This window comes from Microtus oregoni, unplaced genomic scaffold (genome assembly GCF_018167655.1).
Source record: "Microtus oregoni isolate MIOR12 unplaced genomic scaffold, Mior012 000007F_ref0000211, whole genome shotgun sequence".
Classification (NCBI taxonomy): Eukaryota; Metazoa; Chordata; class Mammalia; order Rodentia; family Cricetidae; genus Microtus; species Microtus oregoni.
The window spans coordinates 18,407,498-18,428,963 of NW_024543066.1; the positions used below are offsets into that span (position 1 = coordinate 18,407,498).

At 44.8% G+C, this 21,466-nt stretch overlaps 1 protein-coding gene across 1 annotated transcript in view; it reads right to left on the minus strand.

The window, feature by feature from the left end:
* The window catches only part of Slc9a2 (solute carrier family 9 member A2), an 82,837-nt gene extending 75,311 nt beyond the window's left edge, over positions 1-7,526 (minus strand). Inside the window, exon 1 of the mRNA XM_041655815.1 lies at positions 6,872-7,526. Within this exon, the coding sequence (XP_041511749.1) occupies positions 6,872-7,169 (298 nt within the window). The 5' untranslated portion in view covers positions 7,170-7,526. The remainder of the gene's footprint in view (positions 1-6,871) is intronic.
* Positions 7,527-21,466: the final 13,940 nt, after the last annotated feature.

A 21,466-nucleotide genomic window follows, 5' to 3' on the forward strand; every position in this document is an offset into this window, starting at 1 on the left:
GGATAAGCCAGCCCAAACCCAGTAATAGTACTGAAGGGTCTAATGCCATGATTAGAAACTTGATCTGTGACTGTCTGACAGTATACATACGTGCCTGTGGGTGTGGACAACACGTGACACTAAATACTTTTACCTTTTACTGTCTTTTCACATAGAAAACCCTGATATTAAAACAGCCCCACATTAGTCCACATGGAACATAACAATTAAGACTATAATTAAATCATCAGCATACTTTTCTGAACAAAATGCAATCGATACTGTGTAATTCAAAATAGATAAATATATAAAACACAGCCCCTGGGCTGGAGAGTTAGCGCAGCAGCTAGGAGCTCCTGTTGCTCTCTAAGAGGACCTGGATTTGATCCCTAGCATCCACATCGTGAGTCACAACCACCTAGGCCAGCAGACCCAGTGCCCTCCTCTGACCTCCACACGCAAGCACTCAGGCGGTACATATACACACAGGCAGACAAAACACTGACACATTAAATAAAACTAATAAATCTAAGAAAAACAAAATAAATCCTAAAATAAAACAGTCTCAATATGTTTATCAATATGATTTTTCCTTCAATTTTTTTGGGGGGTGGAGACAGGGTTTCTCTGCGTAGGCTGGAACTCACTGTATAAACCAGGTTGACCTTGAACTCACAGAGATCAGCCTGCCTCTGCCTCCCAAGTGCTGGGATTAAAAGTAAGTGCCACCACCACGTGGCTCAATATGATTTTTTGTAATACAGGAAAATGAGTGAGAGTTAAAATCTGACTATTAAACAAGGTAAAAAACCTGAAATAGCATAGAAAGACTCTTTCTCTTAGAATGCATATTGCCAAACAGCCTTTGGAGTCATGACTGCATAGTTAGAGATTCGCATTAAATAACTCTATAAGGTATTTCTTTGACTCTGGACGCTGGGCATGCTGTGATACGATCCATCAACTGGGCTTTAACGTTCTGTAGCTACTTCTCCCTTTTGAAAACCCATAATTTCTGACTTAGTAATAATAGTGATATCATGTAATTTATCTGGGCACATTATTTCATTTGCATCACTTTCCAGAATCTTTTGTCTTTACTATTTATTGCATTATTTTTATTAACAATTACTATTAATTTATACAAACTTGAAGTACTGTGGATTGGTCCTTTTTGACTTAGTTTTAAAGGCACAACATGTAATGAGTGCACTCGTAGAGAGAATGATGAAGACAAAACGGACTCTTTAAAAAGTTCCGGTAGCTGAGTAAAGATTAGAAGTTATCTTACCCATTTTATTGAGTCATTTTGGCACAAATACATGTGAATTTGGGAGCTCAGATGGTCACAAAAGGCATGTGCTTGATACGTATTTAGGACAACAGTAATTGTGTTTCCCATTCTTAGTGGTTTTGTTGCATTAGTTACCCTTGTGAGGTGAAAACTGGTATACTGTTGAAAGATAAACTCTCCAGTTGGTGATCCAACCTTTCAGTTTAATAACTAAATAAATACGCCAAATAGAATGGGAGCAAGAAAGCCACAAAATTATGAGCAAAAGCTGTAAAATTCTAAACCAACAAGTAAGAATGGGTTGGGTTTTTTTTAGTGCAAGAGAAAAAATAATTAACTTTGGTCAAGATGAAGAAAGGCATGAATAAAAATATTAGAAATAAAAAGAGCACAAGAATGCAGACGGAGTAAGATCTCTGAAAAAAATTTCTTTCAGGAAATGTAAAATGTCAAGTGACATAAAAATAAAAATGACCAAAACTGACTCAAAGAGACAGAGATAAACCAAATTGCATATTAAATTAACTGAATCATCATCTGTAGCAGAACCATCAAATTCACTTAATTTTACAGCTGAGTTGTTACAGACCAGAAAGAAAACGTGTGCGTGAGTGAGTGTGTGTGTGTGTGTGTGTGTGTGTGTACACGCATGGTTATGCTTCTTGGGGCTTCACAAGAACTAAGTGCCCCACTAATGGTAAATAAAGTTATCCTTGTTAAAGTTGAGCAAGAATAAGATTTTTCAATTGGCAAAAACAAACAAACAAGCAAAAAACTGTAGTTATTTTCAAAATAAACAGTGTGGCTATGCCGTCCTGATACCATTCTTGATGGTGCCTGCATTAGTCTTCAGAAAGAAATGAAAAGGTTGCCGCATTCCCTTTTCAGACCTAAACCATATGGGCAACCTTGACCATAGATGGTGCTTCCATGAGAGAGGAGGCTGAACCCTTCTTCTGGCTTTATTAGGTCAGAGCACCTGCCAGCAGACACACGGTATGCACAACCTGAGATGCAAAGACCACGAAATTCACCCCAGCCACCCCCAGATGGTGCATAAGCTTCAGACAAACTAGACTAAGAATAAGGCAAGTGCAGGGAGACCTATCTTTTCAGAGATAAAAATCTCTGTAACTCAGAAAGCTACACAACTTTTGAATCTCCTTTTTTTAAACTCATGGTAGCCTGGAACCCAGAACAGACACCTTCATTGGCCAAATGTTTTGCCTTTCCCTCAAAATAGTAATAATAATAACAACAATAGTAGTGATAATAATAATAACTCTTTTCCCCAAGTAATAGGGTGAAGAGAAGTAGAAAACACTGTCCCTAAGCCCAAGTTGTTAGGGCCAAGAAAATAAGAAAGGCAAAGATAACAAGGGATCAGGTAGGAAAAGCAAGAAGACCTGCAACCCCTGCAAGACCCCTCTGCTGTAAAGGGGCACACAGGGAATCCCAGAAAAAAAAAAGATGTAAGGATGAGACCTGGTGCTGTGTCCTGAAACCACAAGCTTAAGTAGATCATACAGCCATGTTCACTCAAGTTAGAGCAAGCACAGCCCCCAATGGCCTAGCTCATGAGGAGAGAGAGCTAATTAGACAGCTGGAAAGCACACCAAGAAACCGTGTTTGGCTTCTTCCTCATATCGCCAGCCTAGAGCTCTAGCCCTGCCTACAAGATTCAGCAGGCACAGCGTGGGGGTTTTACTGCACAGAGAAAAAAAAAAATCAATGTATTTCCAGAATGATAGGCACAGCGACGCTGATAAGAATGTGCACACGCGAGGACCTGGAGAAAAGGCAAGGAAGCACTTCATCCCTGGTTGGGCTAAACCCACTGTGCTCTTTCATTCCCTCTGTTAAGCTGCTTCGCATATACGCGGCATCATTGGATTTAGCATGAAGCTTGGAGGAAATTTTAGAACTATATCCTTAGCCAAACAGTGAGGAAGTTGATGTTTTTCCCCTAATAACCAAACAAAGCAATGAGAAGATAAGTTGAATTACACTTTTTACAAAAAAAAAAAAAAAAAAAAAAAAAAAGCCAAAGCCAACGAGAGTACTTTCTGACTTCTGAGAGTACTTGGAAATCCCGATGAGAGAGCAACCTGTTTATCTTTGTTTAGATTGATCACTGGTAATGGTTCTCCCTGTTCTCTGTAGCAGGTAAGTTCTGGCACACCAGGGACTTGCACGGAAATGCTTCAAACAGAAACCCCAGTTTCTGTTGGGAGCTGTGAACCCCCAGATCCTGAATTTCTTGTAAACAATGTCTTATGCTTGCAGTTGCTCTGAGCATGAGACCCTCAGGAGTTCCTGATGGAAGGAGAGTGGTTTCTGGTGGGTTTGGCTGGGGGTGTGGCTATCAGTTAAGGATCCCTATAGAAGCTGCCCCTGGACACAATAAAAAGGGCATTCCTGTTTCAAGGATGACCCGTGTCTCTGTCTGTGTGTCTTTGTGTATTTAAATCTCCAGGCCCTTGCCTGGCTCGCGGATGGTCCTGTAGTGCAGGCACCACAATACAGGAGTAGTACCGTATTGTCACGTAGAACAGGCGGGAAGTACAAGTTTCTATATGAGTTGGCATTTGTGTTGCCTCGTACCCTCATATCCCCGTGTGCGCTGGAGTCAACATCTTTCTCAAATATGAGCAACTCAGGCCATGTAAGTTATGCCCCCTCTCCCCACCACAACATGTGCGCAGACAGATGTTTTTCAAACACAAAAGCTAAAGCAGAGCCTCTTCTATTTTAAATAAACTTTATTATTTTAAAAAAACTGCTAATAAATTAAACCATCGCATACTAACATTAACCAAACCCAAACTTAATTAATTTATATGCAGTTAGAATTGACATTTGAAACTGCGAAGCTGCGAAAAAGCCACTGTCTTTCTAGCTCAGTTATGCAGGCATATTTTGGTTTGGAGGATAGATAAATTATGACGTGTATTCAATACATAAGGTGTAAACATTTAAACTCCACAGTTTCTGTTTTGGAACTCCTTTTCCCAGCCTGTGAAAGTATTCTGCAGTACCAGAGCAGTCTTAAAGTCAAAGAGAGTTAAGAGTCTAGGGGAGGGATTCTGGAGAAAGACTTGGGAGTAATGGGGAGGGAGACTTGAGTTCATCTGGGTATTTGTGCATCCCTCCAGAAGCAGCCAAAGAGACGAGAGAGGGCTGGGTTATAAAATAGGAAGAACGTAGAGAACGAATCTAATCAACAGCTTTTATAACTCAAAAGCCCACTTCCTGTCCTGAGTCCGATTTCTCTCGCTTTACTCCAGGGTCAGCACCTGGCTACTCGGACGTCTCTCTGGGGAGGAGACAAGAATACCTGTGTTGTCACCCACCCACTGTGTGGATGACCCCAGTGGCCAGAGAAGAACAGAGTTCAAGACAGGCAGATGGATGGGGAGAAGACAAGGGCGATATATAACGAGGGTGGTCAAAGCCAGCTCTGTGAAGGCAGGAATAGTGGCACCTGAAAGAGAAGGGGAATTCCATCCGCTGAGCAAGAACATGCTTAACAGACGCATAAAGGTACCTTCGAACTTTGACTCACACAAGCGCAGATACTTTTTCACCAAATACCACACGGTTAAGATGATGATGTCCATTAAGATGAGTAGAATAGCACAGCTGGGGAGGAGAAAGCACCTACAGGCCACCCGAGAGAACATGCGTTCTGGGGTTATGACAAAAGGCCAGAAGCAGGGCGGCAGCAGAAGACAACGGAAAAGCAACTGAAGGGCCAGGAACAGCCCAGATGCTGCCGCTTCTCTCAGGATGCCACTCACTGTCACCACCTGTATGCCCGCCTCACTGTCCCAGGAAGAATGGACCAACACCCGAGCAAGCCTCCAGGGAGGATCTGAAGATGAGACACCAGGCCCTCCTGGCTGGAACATGGTCTCTCCACCCATCAGCAAGGCTCCCTTCCTCTCCAAAGCAGGGCCATCATATCTACCCAGGATGAAGGCTGCGAAAATGAGGGATAATGAACTTAAGTGCCCACTAGCGGCTGTTATTAGTGTAATTAATCTGATTAAAATAATCAGGAGTGAAGAACAGAAGAGGGTGTCAGAGGAGAAAAGCAGTAATGGAAGAGGGTACGAACGCACCCCTCCAGAGGCTCTGACTCAGGCAGAGGGAGGGGCCCCGAGGCAATCCACCTGCCTACATGGGGTTACGTCCGACTTTGTGGTTCATAGTGTGAACTTTCCGGCTTTGGTTTCCGCCTCTCTCGGGTGAGAGTGTTCACACCCTGTACAGGGCAGGGATGCTGTGAGGGATATGTGAAGAGACCACATCTCTGGCTATTATTAGAGGCCAGGAGCTTATGTGACTGTTTGCTTGGTAGGTGAGTCCACGTTCCTTCGACCATAGCTCAGATGGAGTTAAAACATTCAGGCAGCGAATCATGCTGGAGCCAGCAATTCCAGACTGCAACGTCATTACCTCTAGTACAGGACACCAGGACACCTTTGCTTACCACCACAATAAGCTGCTAAGGGATTTAATCTAACCTGGGAAGTCGATTCCAGGCTTAGCTTGCAAATCCCATATGGTAATCAACCATCCCTTCTCCCTTAACACTTTCTCTCTGGGCTGCTGTTTCTGGTGAACAGCTCCCACTGACCAGACTCTGGTCATCCTTGAAAACACAGTCTGTATAGGTCTGGCCAGGATGTGATCCCTGCATCTGTTCATGGCCATACTGGATTTGCTATACCTCTCTGCCCGTGGAGCATTTCCTGTGTTGTAACCACTGGGGCTTCTTCTCACTTATTAATGAGTTCCCCAAACTGACTGGGACCTATGAAACGCTGCATCCCGCAAGACAAATGCCTAAAACATAGGAAACACTATGCTCTTTAAACCTTATAATTTTTGAACAGGGCAGCAATAGCTAACACACTTGAACACAGAGTAAAACTGTGAGCGAGCATTGAGAAGGATGAAGTGGGCAGGGGAAGAGGGATGAGTAAACGGGTGATGAGGTTTTTCACTTTCAACTTAAGAACTGGGGATGGTGGGACAAATGGGTTAATGATTTGTGAATATCTGATCTCACTGACTTCAGTTACCTCGAAAGGAAAGGCTTTCTAGACAGTGACAGGTACAGAGAGAAGGTATTGCAGCTGTATGCACTCAAGTGCCCACCATCTCATCAGGGACATGGGGAGGGTTTGTATCTGGTCCAGGCGCCCTCTCCCATCCAACATTTTGCCCAGTGCTAGCTCCCTCCTCTTCTCTTCTTGCAGACGATATCCGATTCACCCTGTCCACTGACTCCCTCAGCACACAGACGTCCCTCAACTTTGGCACTGAGCTGTCAAACATGAAGTTCCAAGCAGAAGTCAGCAGTGAGTCCCTATGCTATGGGCCTGTCTTCCCCAGGCTTTCCAAGGCCAGTGTTAAATTAAGAACAGGAGACCTTTCAACCTACAGAAAGAACCTAATCTCTGTTCAAGGCTGCCTCTGTGCAGGAGGTGGCCACTATCTGAAACCAACTACTTGCCTACTTGGCTGGTTACCCACCAGGAGCCCCAGCACGATCGTCCCCGCCCCCACCCACGGGTACAGCTCGCTTACCAATCTTGGCCAAGGAAGCCAGTAGGATCCACAGAGTGATCTCAAAAGGGATTTGCACGTGGGGGTAATCCAGGGTGAACACAGGCAACCGACTTTCCTCGAACGGTGTCGTTCCCGGGGCCACCACGTTGGCTGGGCTTGGCGGGTTGGAGCTGGCACCCCTGGCCCCGGGTGCGTCCAACAGGGTCTCAGCCAGCGCTCCCGCCGGCACTGCCACCTGCAGAAAGAGTAGCAGCAGCAGCAGCAGCAGCTGAGACGGTGGCGCCCGCACGCTGCGCATGGTGCCCGTGGGTCCCATGGGGTCGGCGACTCGGGGCGCAGCAGAGACGCTGGTATAGGGATCTGGGTGCCCTTAGCGCATCGCGCGGGGACAGCGCCACTAACTCAACGGGACAGCGAGAGAGTACCACGCCACTGCTGCCACCGGGCCGGGTCCCTGTAGCCAGCCAGCTCGTTCTTGGCTGTGAACTGCGAGCGGCCGGGAGTGGAACGCGCAGCGACAGGAGGCCACCGCGCGGTCCCTCGGCCGCGCTCAGCCACCCTCCGCCGCCGGTCGCCCTCCCATGCCCGGCAGCTGTAGGCCCTGCCCGGGGCGGCCCGCGGGCGGGCGGGGACGGGGGCGGGGCGGGCGCGGCGCCCGGGCGGCGGGGCGGGAGGACGCGGGGACCCGGTGCGACAAGCACCTGCCGCAGCCCGCGGGCGACGCTGGGACCTCGGTCGCGCAGCTCTCTAGCCGACTCCACGGGCCAAGACCCGCTACCACCGGGAGCCCAAGAGCTGTGGGTGCAATGGGTGCGCGGTGCGCACGGTGGCCTGAGCTGTCCCCGCCCCGGAGGCAGCGTCGGCCGTCCATCAGGGCTGGGACCGACGCGACCCACGCGTCGCGCCCTGCCCCCTCCTCCGGTAGGCTCCTGCAAGGAGACACCCCGGGGCGCTGGCACGCGAGGAGGCGCCGCAGGCTCAGGCAGGGAGGCTACGTTGGGAGCGGCGGAACTGGGGAGCCTTTGCCACTGTCAGGCGCTGCAGAGACCGACTCACATAGCCGAGCCACTCGGGTCCTCAGAAAGATGAGAAGAGCTGTGATTCGCACCCCTCGGAAGAAAAGCACATTGAGAACACAGCTTGTTCTCTGCGCATCAAAACTCCCAGATCGGAACTCAGCGTTCCCACGCTCCCCCGGAACCCTTGTCTTTCCTCTTTTCCACTCATTGTAACAGTATGGACTCCACTTTTCTTCCCTCCCCCAGCTTTGGTGGCTGGGGGGGGGGGGGGTAGGAAACAATCTCTGTTTTTAGGCTTCGAGGTGAATCTGTCCGTGGGCATCAGAAACATAACTATTTCGTGGAAAACCAGTGATTTGCCTAGCTTAAATGGACTTGTTCGGATAATTACAGGACGGACTGCGGTTTGGAAAGCCCAGGGAAGAGCGGGATTCTCCCAGAGCCAACTGGCCCTTCTCCGGATCCCAAACTTCTGCAGGGGCCTTGCCAGGTGCCCTGCCTGAGATCCCACGGTGAGAAACTGAAAGGAACAGAAAGCAAACCAGCTGCCTCCCAATTAACACACACGATTTCCCCTAAATTTGTGAAATAAAATCCTTATCTTTTCTTTATGGCTCCTGCTCCCACACACCCTTCAGTCTGACACAGACAGCGTGTTTGTTTCAAAGCTCTAAAAGGATCTGTGAGACTTCAGTCCACAGAGGCTATCTGGAAAGACTGACCACCTGAGCAGCAAGCAGCAAGCAGGAAACCTTTGAGCCTTGGAAAGGCTGGGGCCGGTCCAGGCCGGCCTGGAAAGACCGCAGGGTTGACACAGACGCCTTCTGTTAATGTGTTCTCAAGTATCGGTTTTTCAGACGCAAAGTTCAACTCCTTGTGAAGATGTATCTGTTTTCTTTTGAAGATTCACTGAAACATCCAGAGCTCAACCCCTTTTCCTCATTGCTGGGAGTTTGTATAGCGATGTTGTCCCCCACCTTTCTAAGAAAGGACTTTGCAAAGTGGTATGCTTCCCTTCCTGAATTGTGTGCTTCTCGGGAGAAAGTGCTTTCGCTTGAACTTTTGGTTATCACACATCCCAAAGCTGGGAGGGAAGGCGAAACTGTATCTATTTTCCTGGGGAAGAATTGCTGGCAGACTGTACTAGACACTAGCTTTTCACTAAAGATCTAGATGGAATCCACATCCAGGCCTGACCTTGCCAAAAGTGGTTCCACATCACCCTCCACCCCAATACGAGTTAACTAGCAATTATAGGTTATTTACCAGATAAAACAATAAAGGATATCTTAGGGATTGTTAAAAAAAAATAAAAAGTCTCAGTAGAATGAAGTTCTCTGGAGAGTAAGTCAAACAGTTCTGCAGTGTGGTGATGTCACAGGAGGACAAGCACACAGTCAGACATTTATCTCTAGGTAGTGTGATGTCGCAGGGGGGTAAACACACAGTCAGACATTTATCTCTAGGTGTAGTCATGTCACAGGATGGCAAACACACAGTCAGACATTTATCTCTAGGTAGTGTGATGTCACAGGAGGGCAAGCACACAGTCAGACATTTATCTCTAGGTAGTGTGATGTCGCAGGGGGGTAAACACACAGTCAGACATTTATCTCTAGGCAGTGTGATGTCACAGGATGGCAAACACACAGTCAGACAGTTATCTCTAGGTAGTGTGATGTCACAGGATGGCAAGCATACAGTCAGACAGTTATCTCTAGGCAGTGTGATGTCACAGGAGGGCAAGCACACAGTCAGACATTTATCTCTAGGTAGTGTGATGTCACAGGAGGGCAAGCACACAGTCAGACATTTATCTCTAGGTAGTGTGATGTCGCAGGGGGGTAAACACACAGTCAGACATTTATCTCTAGGCAGTGTGATGTCACAGGATGGCAAACACACAGTCAGACAGTTATCTCTAGGTAGTGAGATGTCACAGGAGGGCAAGCATACAGTCAGACAGTTATCTCTAGGTAGTGTGATGTCACAGGAGGGGAAGCACACAGTCAGACAGTTATCTCTAGGTAGTGTGATGTCACAGGAGGGCAAGCATACAGTCAGACAGTTATCTCTAGGTAGTGTGATGTCACAGGAGGGCAAGCATACAGTCAGACAGTTATCTCTAGGTAGTGTGATGTCACAGGAGGGCAAGCATACAGTCAGACAGTTATCTCTAGGTAGTGTGATGTCACAGGAGGGCAAGCATACAGTCAGACATTTATCTCTAGGTAGTGTGATGTCACAGGAGGGGAAGCATACAGTCAGACAGTTATCTCTAGGTAGTGTGATGTCACAGGAGGGGAAGCACACAGTCAGACAATTATTCTTAGATGGTATGGTCTAGAATGACTAAATGGGGGGGGGCAGAAGCTGGAATCTCCATAACTCTATCAATCTTTGCTACTGCCAAGACTATTCAGTTTTTCTAAAATTTGAAAAAGTCACTTTTTTTATTCAGTCTTGCGAGTGAAAGAGGAGAGTTAAAGACCAACCTTCCTGGTCTGGGGAAATGGCTCAACCAATAAAGCCCTGGCAGTAGCCACATGCAGACCTGAATTTGAATCCCAGAACCCATGAGGAGTCAGGTATAGCACCGCACCTCCATGAGCTCAGGACTCCTCTGGAGAAAGTAGAGCTAAAGATAGGAGACTCCCAGGTGATCCCAGACCTAAGAGCCTGGCATACATACCAGTGAACAAGAACAGGTCCTTTTCAAACAAAGGACACATAAGGACCAAGCAACATTGGAGATTGTCCTATGAACGTCAAGCATGCACGATGTGTGTTGTGCCCCACCACACACACATTTTACCTGAAGAAAATAAGAATTACATGGACCCTGTTACATTTACAACCTAAATCTGTCTCAAGGTTCTGTAGACTAAAGACACTCAGTGGAGTGGTAATTGATACGAGGCTGTGGACCCTAAGGAGGCACATCCTACAAGTGGGAAGTTGGGTCATTGAGGGCAGGACCTTGAAGGGCATTTTGGGAGCCTGGCACATCTTTCCATGTGGCCACCATGAGGTATGTTGTTTTCTCTGTCATATATGCCATTCACTGCCTTGCCACAGACCACAAAGCAAGGGCATCAAATAACCAGGAACCGAACCCTCACCATTGAAAGCTAGGACAATTCTTTTATCCTGCAGTCCTTTCCTTACAATGGCGTTTACTACTGTGAGGAAAGTTAAACACAGCCCCTATGTTACCCTTGGCTTGGCCATTTCTTCAAAGGGTCCTACGGATGAGCTCAGCCTCTGAGACCCCTGCTTTTGGTTGTACCCTGAATGAATGGCTGAAAGCAACAGCCAGATACTGTCTCTAGTAATTTGAAACCTGTTAGTGGCTTCTCAGTACCTTGTTTAAAAAGATCCAGATCCTACAATGATTTACCCAGTTTGACCTCTTGTCTGTCTGACTCCTTCCTCCACACCCACCCCACAACCCTTCTCTAACCCTTATGCCCTATGAACTCTGGCCAGTGATCTTGCTCCCTCTTACCACAGGGCCTTTACTCAGCCTGTTCCTGGTACAAAGGAGCTCTCATCACTGCCCTACACTCTGTTGACTTTTTTTTTTTTTTTTTTTTTGGAGGACTCAGTTCAGAGGTAAGTAACTCCAGGAAGACTCACCTCACACCTGCCTCAACCCCCTTCCATAGCCCTTGGAACTGCTCAGCCACCAATCACTGAACTTTCCCCACACTACACAGCTCTGTCAGTGCACTGAGAGGTGGTTGGTCTGTTTGAGTCACTGAAGAACAATGGAAATGCCATGCTGGATCAATGCAAGAATGGTTTGGCAGGAAGTCATCCAACCTCAGTCCTTCCTCATGGCGGGTTCAGGTGCAGGATAGACACAAGGCCTCTCTGGCTCACATGACACATTTCTACCTAGTGCTTTCTGGTTCATGCTCGGAGCTTCACAGGTCTGTCATTCCCTATTATAGAATATTAGTTGAAGATGTGTTACATTTGTTTATTCTGTAAAACATTTGCTTAATGATGCAAAGATGTGTTGCAATTTTTTTTATTTTTTATTTTTTAAATATTTATTTATATATTATGTACACAACATTCCTTCCATGTATGCTTGCATGCCAGAAGAGGGCACCAGACCTCATTACAGATGGTTGCTGGGAATTGAACTCAGGACCTCTGGAAGAGCAGTCAGTGCTCTTAACCTCTGAGACATCTCTCCAGCCCTGCAGTCTTTTTTGTTTAGCAAGTCTATGAATCTGTGTTATTTAAAATGCCTGATTGGTCTAATAAAGAGCTGAACGCCCGATAGCTGGGCAGCAGAGAGGACAGGCAGGGCTGACAGGTAAAGAAAATATACAGAGGGAGAAAAAGTTCTAAAAGTGAGAAAAGAAGGGACCAGCCACCCAGCTACACAGTAAGCCTTGAAGTAAGAAGTGAAGAAAGGAACATAGAATAGAGACAAAAACCCAGAGGCAAAAGGTAGGTGGGATAATTTAAGCTACGGAACGCTAACTAGAAATAAACCAAGCTAAGACTGGGCATTTATAAGTAAGAGTCAGTGAGTATATTTATTGGGGAGCTGGGTGGGGGGTGCCCCAAAGAGTGAAAAAGAGTAAAAGAGCAAAGCAGCAACACTACCCTACTGAGATCCAACTGTACTAACAGAACTCTGGATATTTCCAGAAAGTCTGATTACAGATTTGAGACCCCCCACCCCCACCCCCCGTAGCACCAAAGGGTTTATGATTCTTCCCAGTGAAGCTCTTCCATGCAGTTAGCAGAGGCCCATTGGCATTAATCACTCCTGGATTGAAGCCAGGGACCATCTTAAGATGAAGAATCGAAAAGCATTTAGTATCATTTCTAGGTGAAAAAAAAAAGCAAGCAGCTAGGAAATAAACCCAAAATAGCATGAGAGAACACGCCGTGTAAAAATAAGAATGTTGCGATCAGAGCCAACACTGAACATAAAAAAAAAAAAAAAACTAATCTTAGATCCCAGCCTGTTTCAGCAAGGGCTGGGGGTTGCCTAGGTTAACAGCTACACAGAGCTGGGGATTAGGGAAGTGCTGTGGAAGGTGGGTGTCCCCGGATCTTCCATGTGAAGAAACAGCCCCAGGACTCCATACCCTGAAAATGGTACAAATCATTCTTGGCAATGATTCCAGAAGGTTGAGTTTGTTATCTCTATGACTCACAAGAAGAGGAAGTGAATTGCGGGTCTATGGCAATGGCTCCCTGGTGCCACAGCAGGGCGCCAGCGCTCTCCCCAGAGGCCTAGTGCAGGCAGTTCTAGTACACCAAAGCCAGAACACGATCAAGGGCCAGGAACCTGAGAAGACTCTGTCACTAGACAACGCTGGCTCGGGGTCTGCCGTCCACAACATCAACGACTAGAAAGTTTGGGGTTTGGGATTTCCCACCCCTGTATTTGAGGATATTTGCTATATGTAATGTAATATGCTATGCATCCTATATGTAATGTGTGCTATGTTATAAGCATACGTGTGCCTTCACTATGTTCCCTAACATTAGGTCAGTTTTCCACTCGTGTTCTCTTGTTAGCGTGCAAAACCTTACAAATTTTGTAGTTTCGTGTGACGGATTTGGAAATAGGGGTTGTTCAACCTGTCCTTTCCTCTCTGCACAAGACCTAATAATCTTGCCCTGTTAAGATGTCGCACTAGTCACGTTTGTGAAATGGTCCCACCTTAAAGCCTCCCTTCTCTAAAATGTGCCTGATCTGACTATTAACCTTTAGTTGTATGATAGTTCCATTGAACATCTTTGTCTACAAATATTGTTGCCCATACAATGGCTGGTGATGATTTTATGGTCACAGTTAACACTTATTGAATTCTAAACCAGTGAATACGTGTGTGTGTGTGTGTGTGTGTGTGTGTGTGTGTGTGTGTCTGGCCTGGAACACTTGCTCTTCCTCCTTCATACTCACGACTGCTGGAATAGTAGACACGTGGGACCACGCTCAGCCTTAAGATTGTTTTAAATAGACTTAGTCTTAACGATGGTGGCACACACCTATAAACCCAGCACTCAGGAAGCTGAGGCACAAGGATGGCAAGTTCAAGGCTAACTTTAGACATATGATAAGACCCTGCCTCAACAAATAAATACACGCATAAAACCGTAAGTAAATAGACAGAGAGTGACTCAGGAGGAACTCAGGGCCTTATCTGAAGATCTCACACTGTGTGAACTTTTAATTGATGGGAATAACTGTATTCTGCAAGGTATTTATTTGTTTTTCTTTTTAAAAAGGCTTTCTTAAAATTTGAAGGCTTGAACACAGCACATCTTTGTAAAATGGACAAACGTGTCCACCATGCCTCATCTTGTCCCAGGTACCATGATGCTCTCTGTGAGAGGATGAATGCTTCCAGCTCCTTAACTCTTTCTGCACCATCTAAACTCTGAGCTGTAACAGTCAAAAGGCAAAACATCAACCAGTGGGACCTTCGGAGTGCACCCCGAGATCACACTAAGTCACACCACTTATCCACTCATGAGTATCAAGCCTCTCTCTTTTTGTCTGGCTTCTGCAATTAAAATCCTCTCTGTGTCTTTGGACAACTGAGGGAGCTTCAAGGGCTCATGATAAGCTTGTTTCTAAAAGAGGAGCGAAAAGTAAAGGCCATCTTTACAGATGTTTACTCTGCCATGTGTCTAGAATTTAACCAACCGATATCAAATCAAAAGCACAACTAAATCTATTGCTATAGTTTGTGGTCCTCAGAAGTTCATGATCTGGAGACTCCACATGCAAGTCAGCAGTTAAGAGGGGTGAGACATTGGGTAGGTGATTAGATCAGGAGAGCTCCCCTGTCACTAATAGGTGGTTCATTTATAGAAAGAGGCATCAGTGGTTTGCCTCATGAGTGGGCTTTGTGAAAGGTGCGTTCTGCCAGGCACACATGTTCTGTCTCACCATTGTTGCCCTCTGCCATGCTTTGAAGCAACAAGAATAATCTGTTCTACGTCAATTCTAGTCTGTGGCATTGTGTTATAGCAACAAAAAAGAAAAAATAACAAACAAACAACAACAAAACATTTGCAACCACAATCCTCATAATAGGTAATAGAGACTATAACATTTTAAACACATCAGTCTTTGAAGCCAGGCCTGGTATTGTAGACAGTGATTGCAGTTATATGTTGGGGGAGGCTGCTTGTTTGTTTCCCAGCTGCACAGACTCCTGAAATAATCACATAGAAATCTGTATTAATTACAATACTGTTTGGCCAATAGCTTAAGTGTATTTCCGGCTAACTCTTATATCTTAAATTAACCCATTTCTATTAATCCATGTATCGCCAGGGGGCTGTGGCTTGCCAGCAGTTTCCAGTGGGTTCCGGGGAGGCATCTATCTCCTGTGGGCGGCTACATGACTTCTCCCTGACTCCACCTACTCTCTCTATATATTTCTTTTAGTCTGGCTTTACTCTCTTAAGCCATTGGCAGAAAGCAGCTTCTTTATTAACCAATGGCAACAAAACCTATTCACAGCATACATCACCTCAGATTACAAACTGAAGGCCATCGTAGGCAACTTAGTGAGATTATGTCTGGAAACAAGACGTTAAAAGGAAATGTTGAAGTTGCCTCTCAACGTAGAGTGTTTACTTAGCACACACAAGGCTGTAGGTTCAATCCTCAGGAATACACACACACACACACACATACACACACACACACACACACACACACACACCAGTCTTCATTTCAACATTTCTGTCTCTTTCTGCTTACTCTTTAACTTAAACTTGAAATGTGAGTCTTTGAGTTCACTCTCAAAAAAATATTTTTGTGAAGATTGAACTGAGTTAGGACCACCTTGAACAGCTCAGGAGAGAGGATCTCTTATGCGTTTCTGGGGGATCTCATTGGGAAAAAAGGACCACCAGATAAAACCTGCAGTTTGCCATGTCCTACAGCCCATGACCTCACATGCTTCATATAATCGACCTTCAAACTTAAAGAACAACGGCATTGATGCATCTATACCTTTCCACATTGTGCTTTGTTTGCCATTCACCTGTTTCTCACATGCCCATTCTTCCCATAATTTAGTCATATAACTCCAAAGATAATACCTTTAGAACTTACTGTGTGGTAAGTATCCATTCCTGTGTGAGCTATAAGGATATATCGGGTAACTCTTGCTCTTGAGAACAACAACAACAAAACCATAATAGAATTCTAGTAAGAGTTACCACATACTGAGTGCACAGCCTGCAGCCGGCTAATTTGTAAGTATTGTATCTACTACCCCATTAAACACTTATACCTTAAAACTTTAGAAATTAGAATACCTACTTAATATATGAGGGAACTCAAAATGATAAAAAAAAAAGCTGTATGAGGTCACACGGGTAATCAAAATTTTGACTCTATTATGTGAACCCAGAATTATTCTTTAATATTATGTTTCTCTCAAATGATAATGATGATGAAAATGGCAAATGACCTTGACTATGATGGTGGTGGTTGGTGGTGATGAGGTTGAAGACAGAGATGAAGATGACATGAATTTTGAGCTTGCTATTAGTGATTTAGATGAAGGGAAGATTTGTGTGGGCTCATGTTTTCTGAGGCTACAGTCTACTTTTTTGTGGAGTATGGCATGGCGGGAGTATATCAAAACAAATATGATCACCAGATGGAGGCTGAGAAGCATAGAAGGAAGAATGGGCCAAGCCCCATATGTTGATCAAAGATATACCTGCTATGTGCTCCCTACAATACCCCCCCCCCCCACACACACACACACTCAACTCCACATCAGGAAAGGTTCTACTATCCCTAAGATCACCAGACTAGCAGCCAGCCTTTAGAATATGGCAGGACATTGAAGATCCAACTATAATACCAATGGTCTTATGTTATAAGCATTATTTCCAGAAGTTTAGGAAATAAGAAAAACGAGACTCAGAAAAGCTAAGTTACTCAACCTCTGACAAGCAGCTGGTCCCACTCTACCCTTCTAGGTGGTACAACTAAGCCATGGCAGGACTTAGAATGTGAATGTGGTGGAAGATACACACACACACACACACACACACACACACACACGGCCCTGTTTAGAAGTCTAAAGTCTCTTCTGACACTCATGGTAATCTCTTAACTGAAATCCTCTACAAAATCAAAATAAAAAAGCAGATTGCATACTTCCAGAATATGGTGGCATTGAGTATACGTTACCATTCCCAAAAGGAGGAAACAGGGCCTTGTGGGAAAATTCTGTACCAAAGCAAGTCTGAAAATAAATAGGCCAATTCTAAAATCCCACAACTTCTTGTCTGGTGCTAAAGGGTTGATTAGGTGGCTCTTCCCTTCCACCTCTGCTGACTTCTCTCTCTTGGGCTGGTTCCACATCCTTTTTGCTGTTTTCCTCGACAGGTGTCTCATGGCTCTAGCATCTTCAACATCTTGGGCTCTACAATGCAATCCAGGCTTCACCGTCACAGTTTTAGACAATGGCCTCTCAGGACCTCCTGGCAGTGACTCCCCTGCCTCACTTCTGGCTTCAGTGGATTTCCTTAACAGTGGAGGAAGATTCCACAACTCCTTTAGTCCTTTGGAGGAAGATTCCACAGCTGCTTTAGTCCTTTAAAGGTAGAACCAAGTGGTGGAAACTGCCAAGTTCTTCTGCTTGCTGGGGCAGGAACCCGGCCCCCCCTTGAATGGCATTTGCATAAACTTTCTCTTGTTTTTCCAGACCTAGTAAACCCCTCAGGCCTTTTTCTTTGTTTGACAGGTTACAGGATTATCTGGAGGGAGTCTTGCCCTGAGGTTACTATTCTTTTTATTCTGTTTTATATCAGGCCTTTCTTTAAACTTTTTATCTCCTTGAGCACAAAACTTGACTCCAACACCACCTTTCTGGGCACTGCTTTTCTCTTAAGGCTGTACATTCTGTCCTTCATTTTTCCCTGTTTGCTCTCTTTCATGGAAGAACTGCATAAAGGTTATCATTTATAACCACACAGCACACTCAATATGTGCATTGAAAAGAGAGAACAAAAGAGTACCCGAGAGAGGAGAGAGAGAGAGAGAGAGAGAGAGAGAGAGAGCAAGAACATGACAATGACTTAGAAGACCAAGTCCCACACGAACCAAAGACGTTGAGTCTACAGATTACTCACACCACAGAGTGGGAGGATGATCACAGAAGGGAGACATGAAAGGCAGGGACACTGTTACAAGATGAAGCACAGAGATGGGATGGAACTTCCGGGGGCAGCACTGTAGGGAGCAGAGATGGAAGCAGCTTCCAAGGACAATCGGCATCGTGAGAAGACTTGGAACTTGCTTGTATGTTGTGCGTGAGAGAGAGAGAGAGAGAGAGAGAGAGAGAGAGAGATCCCCAAGTACGATGTCAAAGTTCTTGTTTGGTTGGTTGGTTTTTTTGTTTTTGTTTTTTGTTTAGAGAAATCAAATACACAGACTTGCATTTAAAGAAATAAAAATTAGAAGAATGGGTGACACTGGAATTGTGGGAGAGAAACTGTCCTGTTAAATTTTATTTTGTTGTGGCAAGAGCACTTGAAATACGATATATCCTCTTAGCCCTTTGATGGTGCCATTTTTCTAACTTTAGGGACTGTTGTACAAGTGTCTAAGCATGTTCCTTCTATGTAATTGTGACCACACCTCACTCATGTGTCTAAAAATTGAACCACATTAGACACCCCATTCAGATGGATCATGCCCCGGCTCTTCTGTGCCTGGCTTATTTCATTCCCTGTGTCTTCAACATTTATCCTTGTAGTTGCATATTGCACTGTTTCTTTTCTCAAGCCTAAAAGGCTAAATAGTATTTCATTATATCTTTATATGTATATAGAGAAATATATGCACACACATATATGTGTGCGTATCTGTATTTTAAAATATGCCCACCCTTCAATGGCCATGTGGGTTGTTTTGTCATCATCCCGGTGATCGTGAATAGCACCGCATGTAAGAACAGTAGTAGTTCAAGGTCTCGTGAGATGGCACAGAAGTGAAGAGTGCATATTGCTCCTGCAGAGAACCTGAGCTCAGTTTCCCACAGTCACATGGGACAGCTCCTAGCCACCTGTAGTTCCAGCTCCAGGGGTTTGAAGCTCTCTTTGGGCCTCTTTGGGCACCTGCACTATGACAGACTTCTGTAGTCGTCATTCAAAAATAGAAATAAATTTTTAAAAAGTAAAAATGAAAGATTTTAATTTAAATTAAAAAAATTAAAAGATTTAAAAAATAAAAATATTTTCAGACTCTGATTTCCAAATCAAGGCAATAGGATAGTTTTATTTCTAATTGCTTTAAAAATATGTCATCTGGTTTTCTATGGCGATTACACCGTTTTACATTTCTATTGTTTATAAAGATCACCATTTCTCCATGTCTTTGTCAACACTTCTTTTCTTTTCGTGTTTGGCTTGGCTCTAAATGCTAATCCCAGTGAGTATAAGCTGATATCTCTTTGTGTTTTGGATTTGCACTCCTCTGGTTAACAGTGATCTTGAACACCTTCCCAGACTTGTTAGACACCTAAGTGTCTTGGGAGAAATATTTACTCAAGACTTTAGGAGTCATTGCAGGTGAAGGAGGCTGGATGCCAGTGGGGAGGGAAAGACTGGAAGCCGAAAGGTAAGAAAGAAATCAGGAGAGTGAGGCTCTCCCTGAGACCCAGTAGAAGGAGCTGCAAAGTTCAGGTGAAGACTGGAATACTATGTTGGAGGAATCCAGACTCTCCTGTTGGGACAGACAGAAAGAAAACTACGAATCTAGAAGCAAAGAAGTGTTTAGTCTTCCGTGTAGAGGACAGTTCTTGGCTTCAGTTGCTTTTTCTTTTGAAAAAGGAAGGAGCCGTAGCATAGGAAAAAAAGGTTAGAGTATATTTGAGGAAAAACAATGAAAACTGAGAGAAAAAGAAAACCCAGCTGCAGTGGCGAGGGCCCAGGAGAGCAGGGACCTTGCATTTCTGTGTGCCAAGTCTTCAGCGCTGGACTGCTGTCACAGTCTGAATCACAGGCAGGCCTGGACATTCTGCTTGAACCAAGGGAACCCCAGGAGTTCTGGAAGACAAGGAAGAAGGATCTGAGAACAAGGTGCTTGGGTTGATCCAAACCAACACTCTACTCCAGAACTGAACCATTTGGGGTCTGGCTACTTGGATGCTTTTTCAACTGTCTTCAACTCTGCAGCAGGTGGGAGGGAGTTTTGACTACTCAGTGTCTATTACTCATCTTCTGTTTGCTCTCAGGTGCTTCAGTGGAAACACTGGATAGATGGTTTCTTTGTATTCCCTATATCCAATTACTTGGGAACACCACACACACACACACACACACACACACACACACACACACACACGGTGATCTGTCCCTGTACTTTATTTCACAAATCTTCCAAAATACATGTAAAGATCAACATTTTATGTTATTGTATCTAACTAGAAACCCACCTTTAAATGGACCATTGTCTCATTCATGACATTTTGGGTCAAGGCTCCAGCCCAAGGCAGTAGTTTCCAACTTCCCAGGGTATGAATTCATCCCAGGAGAAAACACTCAGGTGCCTTGAAGAACAGGAGATGACATCAGATTCTCAAATTATGAGGAAGAGACTGGGAACAGTGAGTCACGGGTGATAGAAATGGATAAGAAGTGGATCTGGTACTCAGAGAAGAATACGGGTCTGCTTAGGAGGGACTTACATAATCCTATAAAAAAGTTTATAGAAGCGGGCTTTTGTTTTCTTGTTGCAGCCTAAGAGAAGAACTGGTTCTACAGCTTTGTTTGATGTCAATGATGGAAGAAACAGGCTTTAAGAACCGGTTCTTACATGGCCAGGACCACACTGTACTACAGACACACTTTGCTAAGAGGAAGCAAGCTCGGTCCTTGAGCTGGAAATACACAGTGTTTTCAAGCAAAAATATTCCATCTATTTTGGCTGTCTTCACAGACAACGACTATGATTAAGTCAGGCAGTGAGCCACATCAGTCGTTTAAAGAGATTTCAATGTAGCCACACAATTTACTCTTGTGGCTGGAGCCCAACAACCCAACAACCATTGTGAAGGTAAGCAGACACCTGTTTCCATCCCTGTCAAGCTTCCTTGTCGTCCTAGACATCTAAATCTCTCTCTGCTCTCTGGGACCATAGCAACGACCTCAGTGATAGAGCGAATCTAAGAATAAGCAGAGTCTTCAGACCAGCTGAACAGAGTAAAACTGTCCAATCAGATTGAGTGTAGGTTACAATGAAAAGTAAGTACGCCTCCTGGTTTGGGTGAGGGAAGGTCATGGCAATGCAAATATTTATGTCAACATCAAAGACAAGTAGGCAGGGCTGGAGATATATATATATATATATATATATACATATATACATATATATATATTGGGTAGAATTATTTAACTCATTCATGGCTTCAAAGTGAACTGTGTGTGTGAGAGAGAGAGACAGAGACAGAGAGACAGAGACAGAGAGAAAACAAGCCATAAGAGAGAAGGAAGAAGCAGGAGGACAAGAGACAAACACAAAACTTCTGAAAGCCAATGACAGTTTCCATGACTAATCAAGGGATCATCTGAA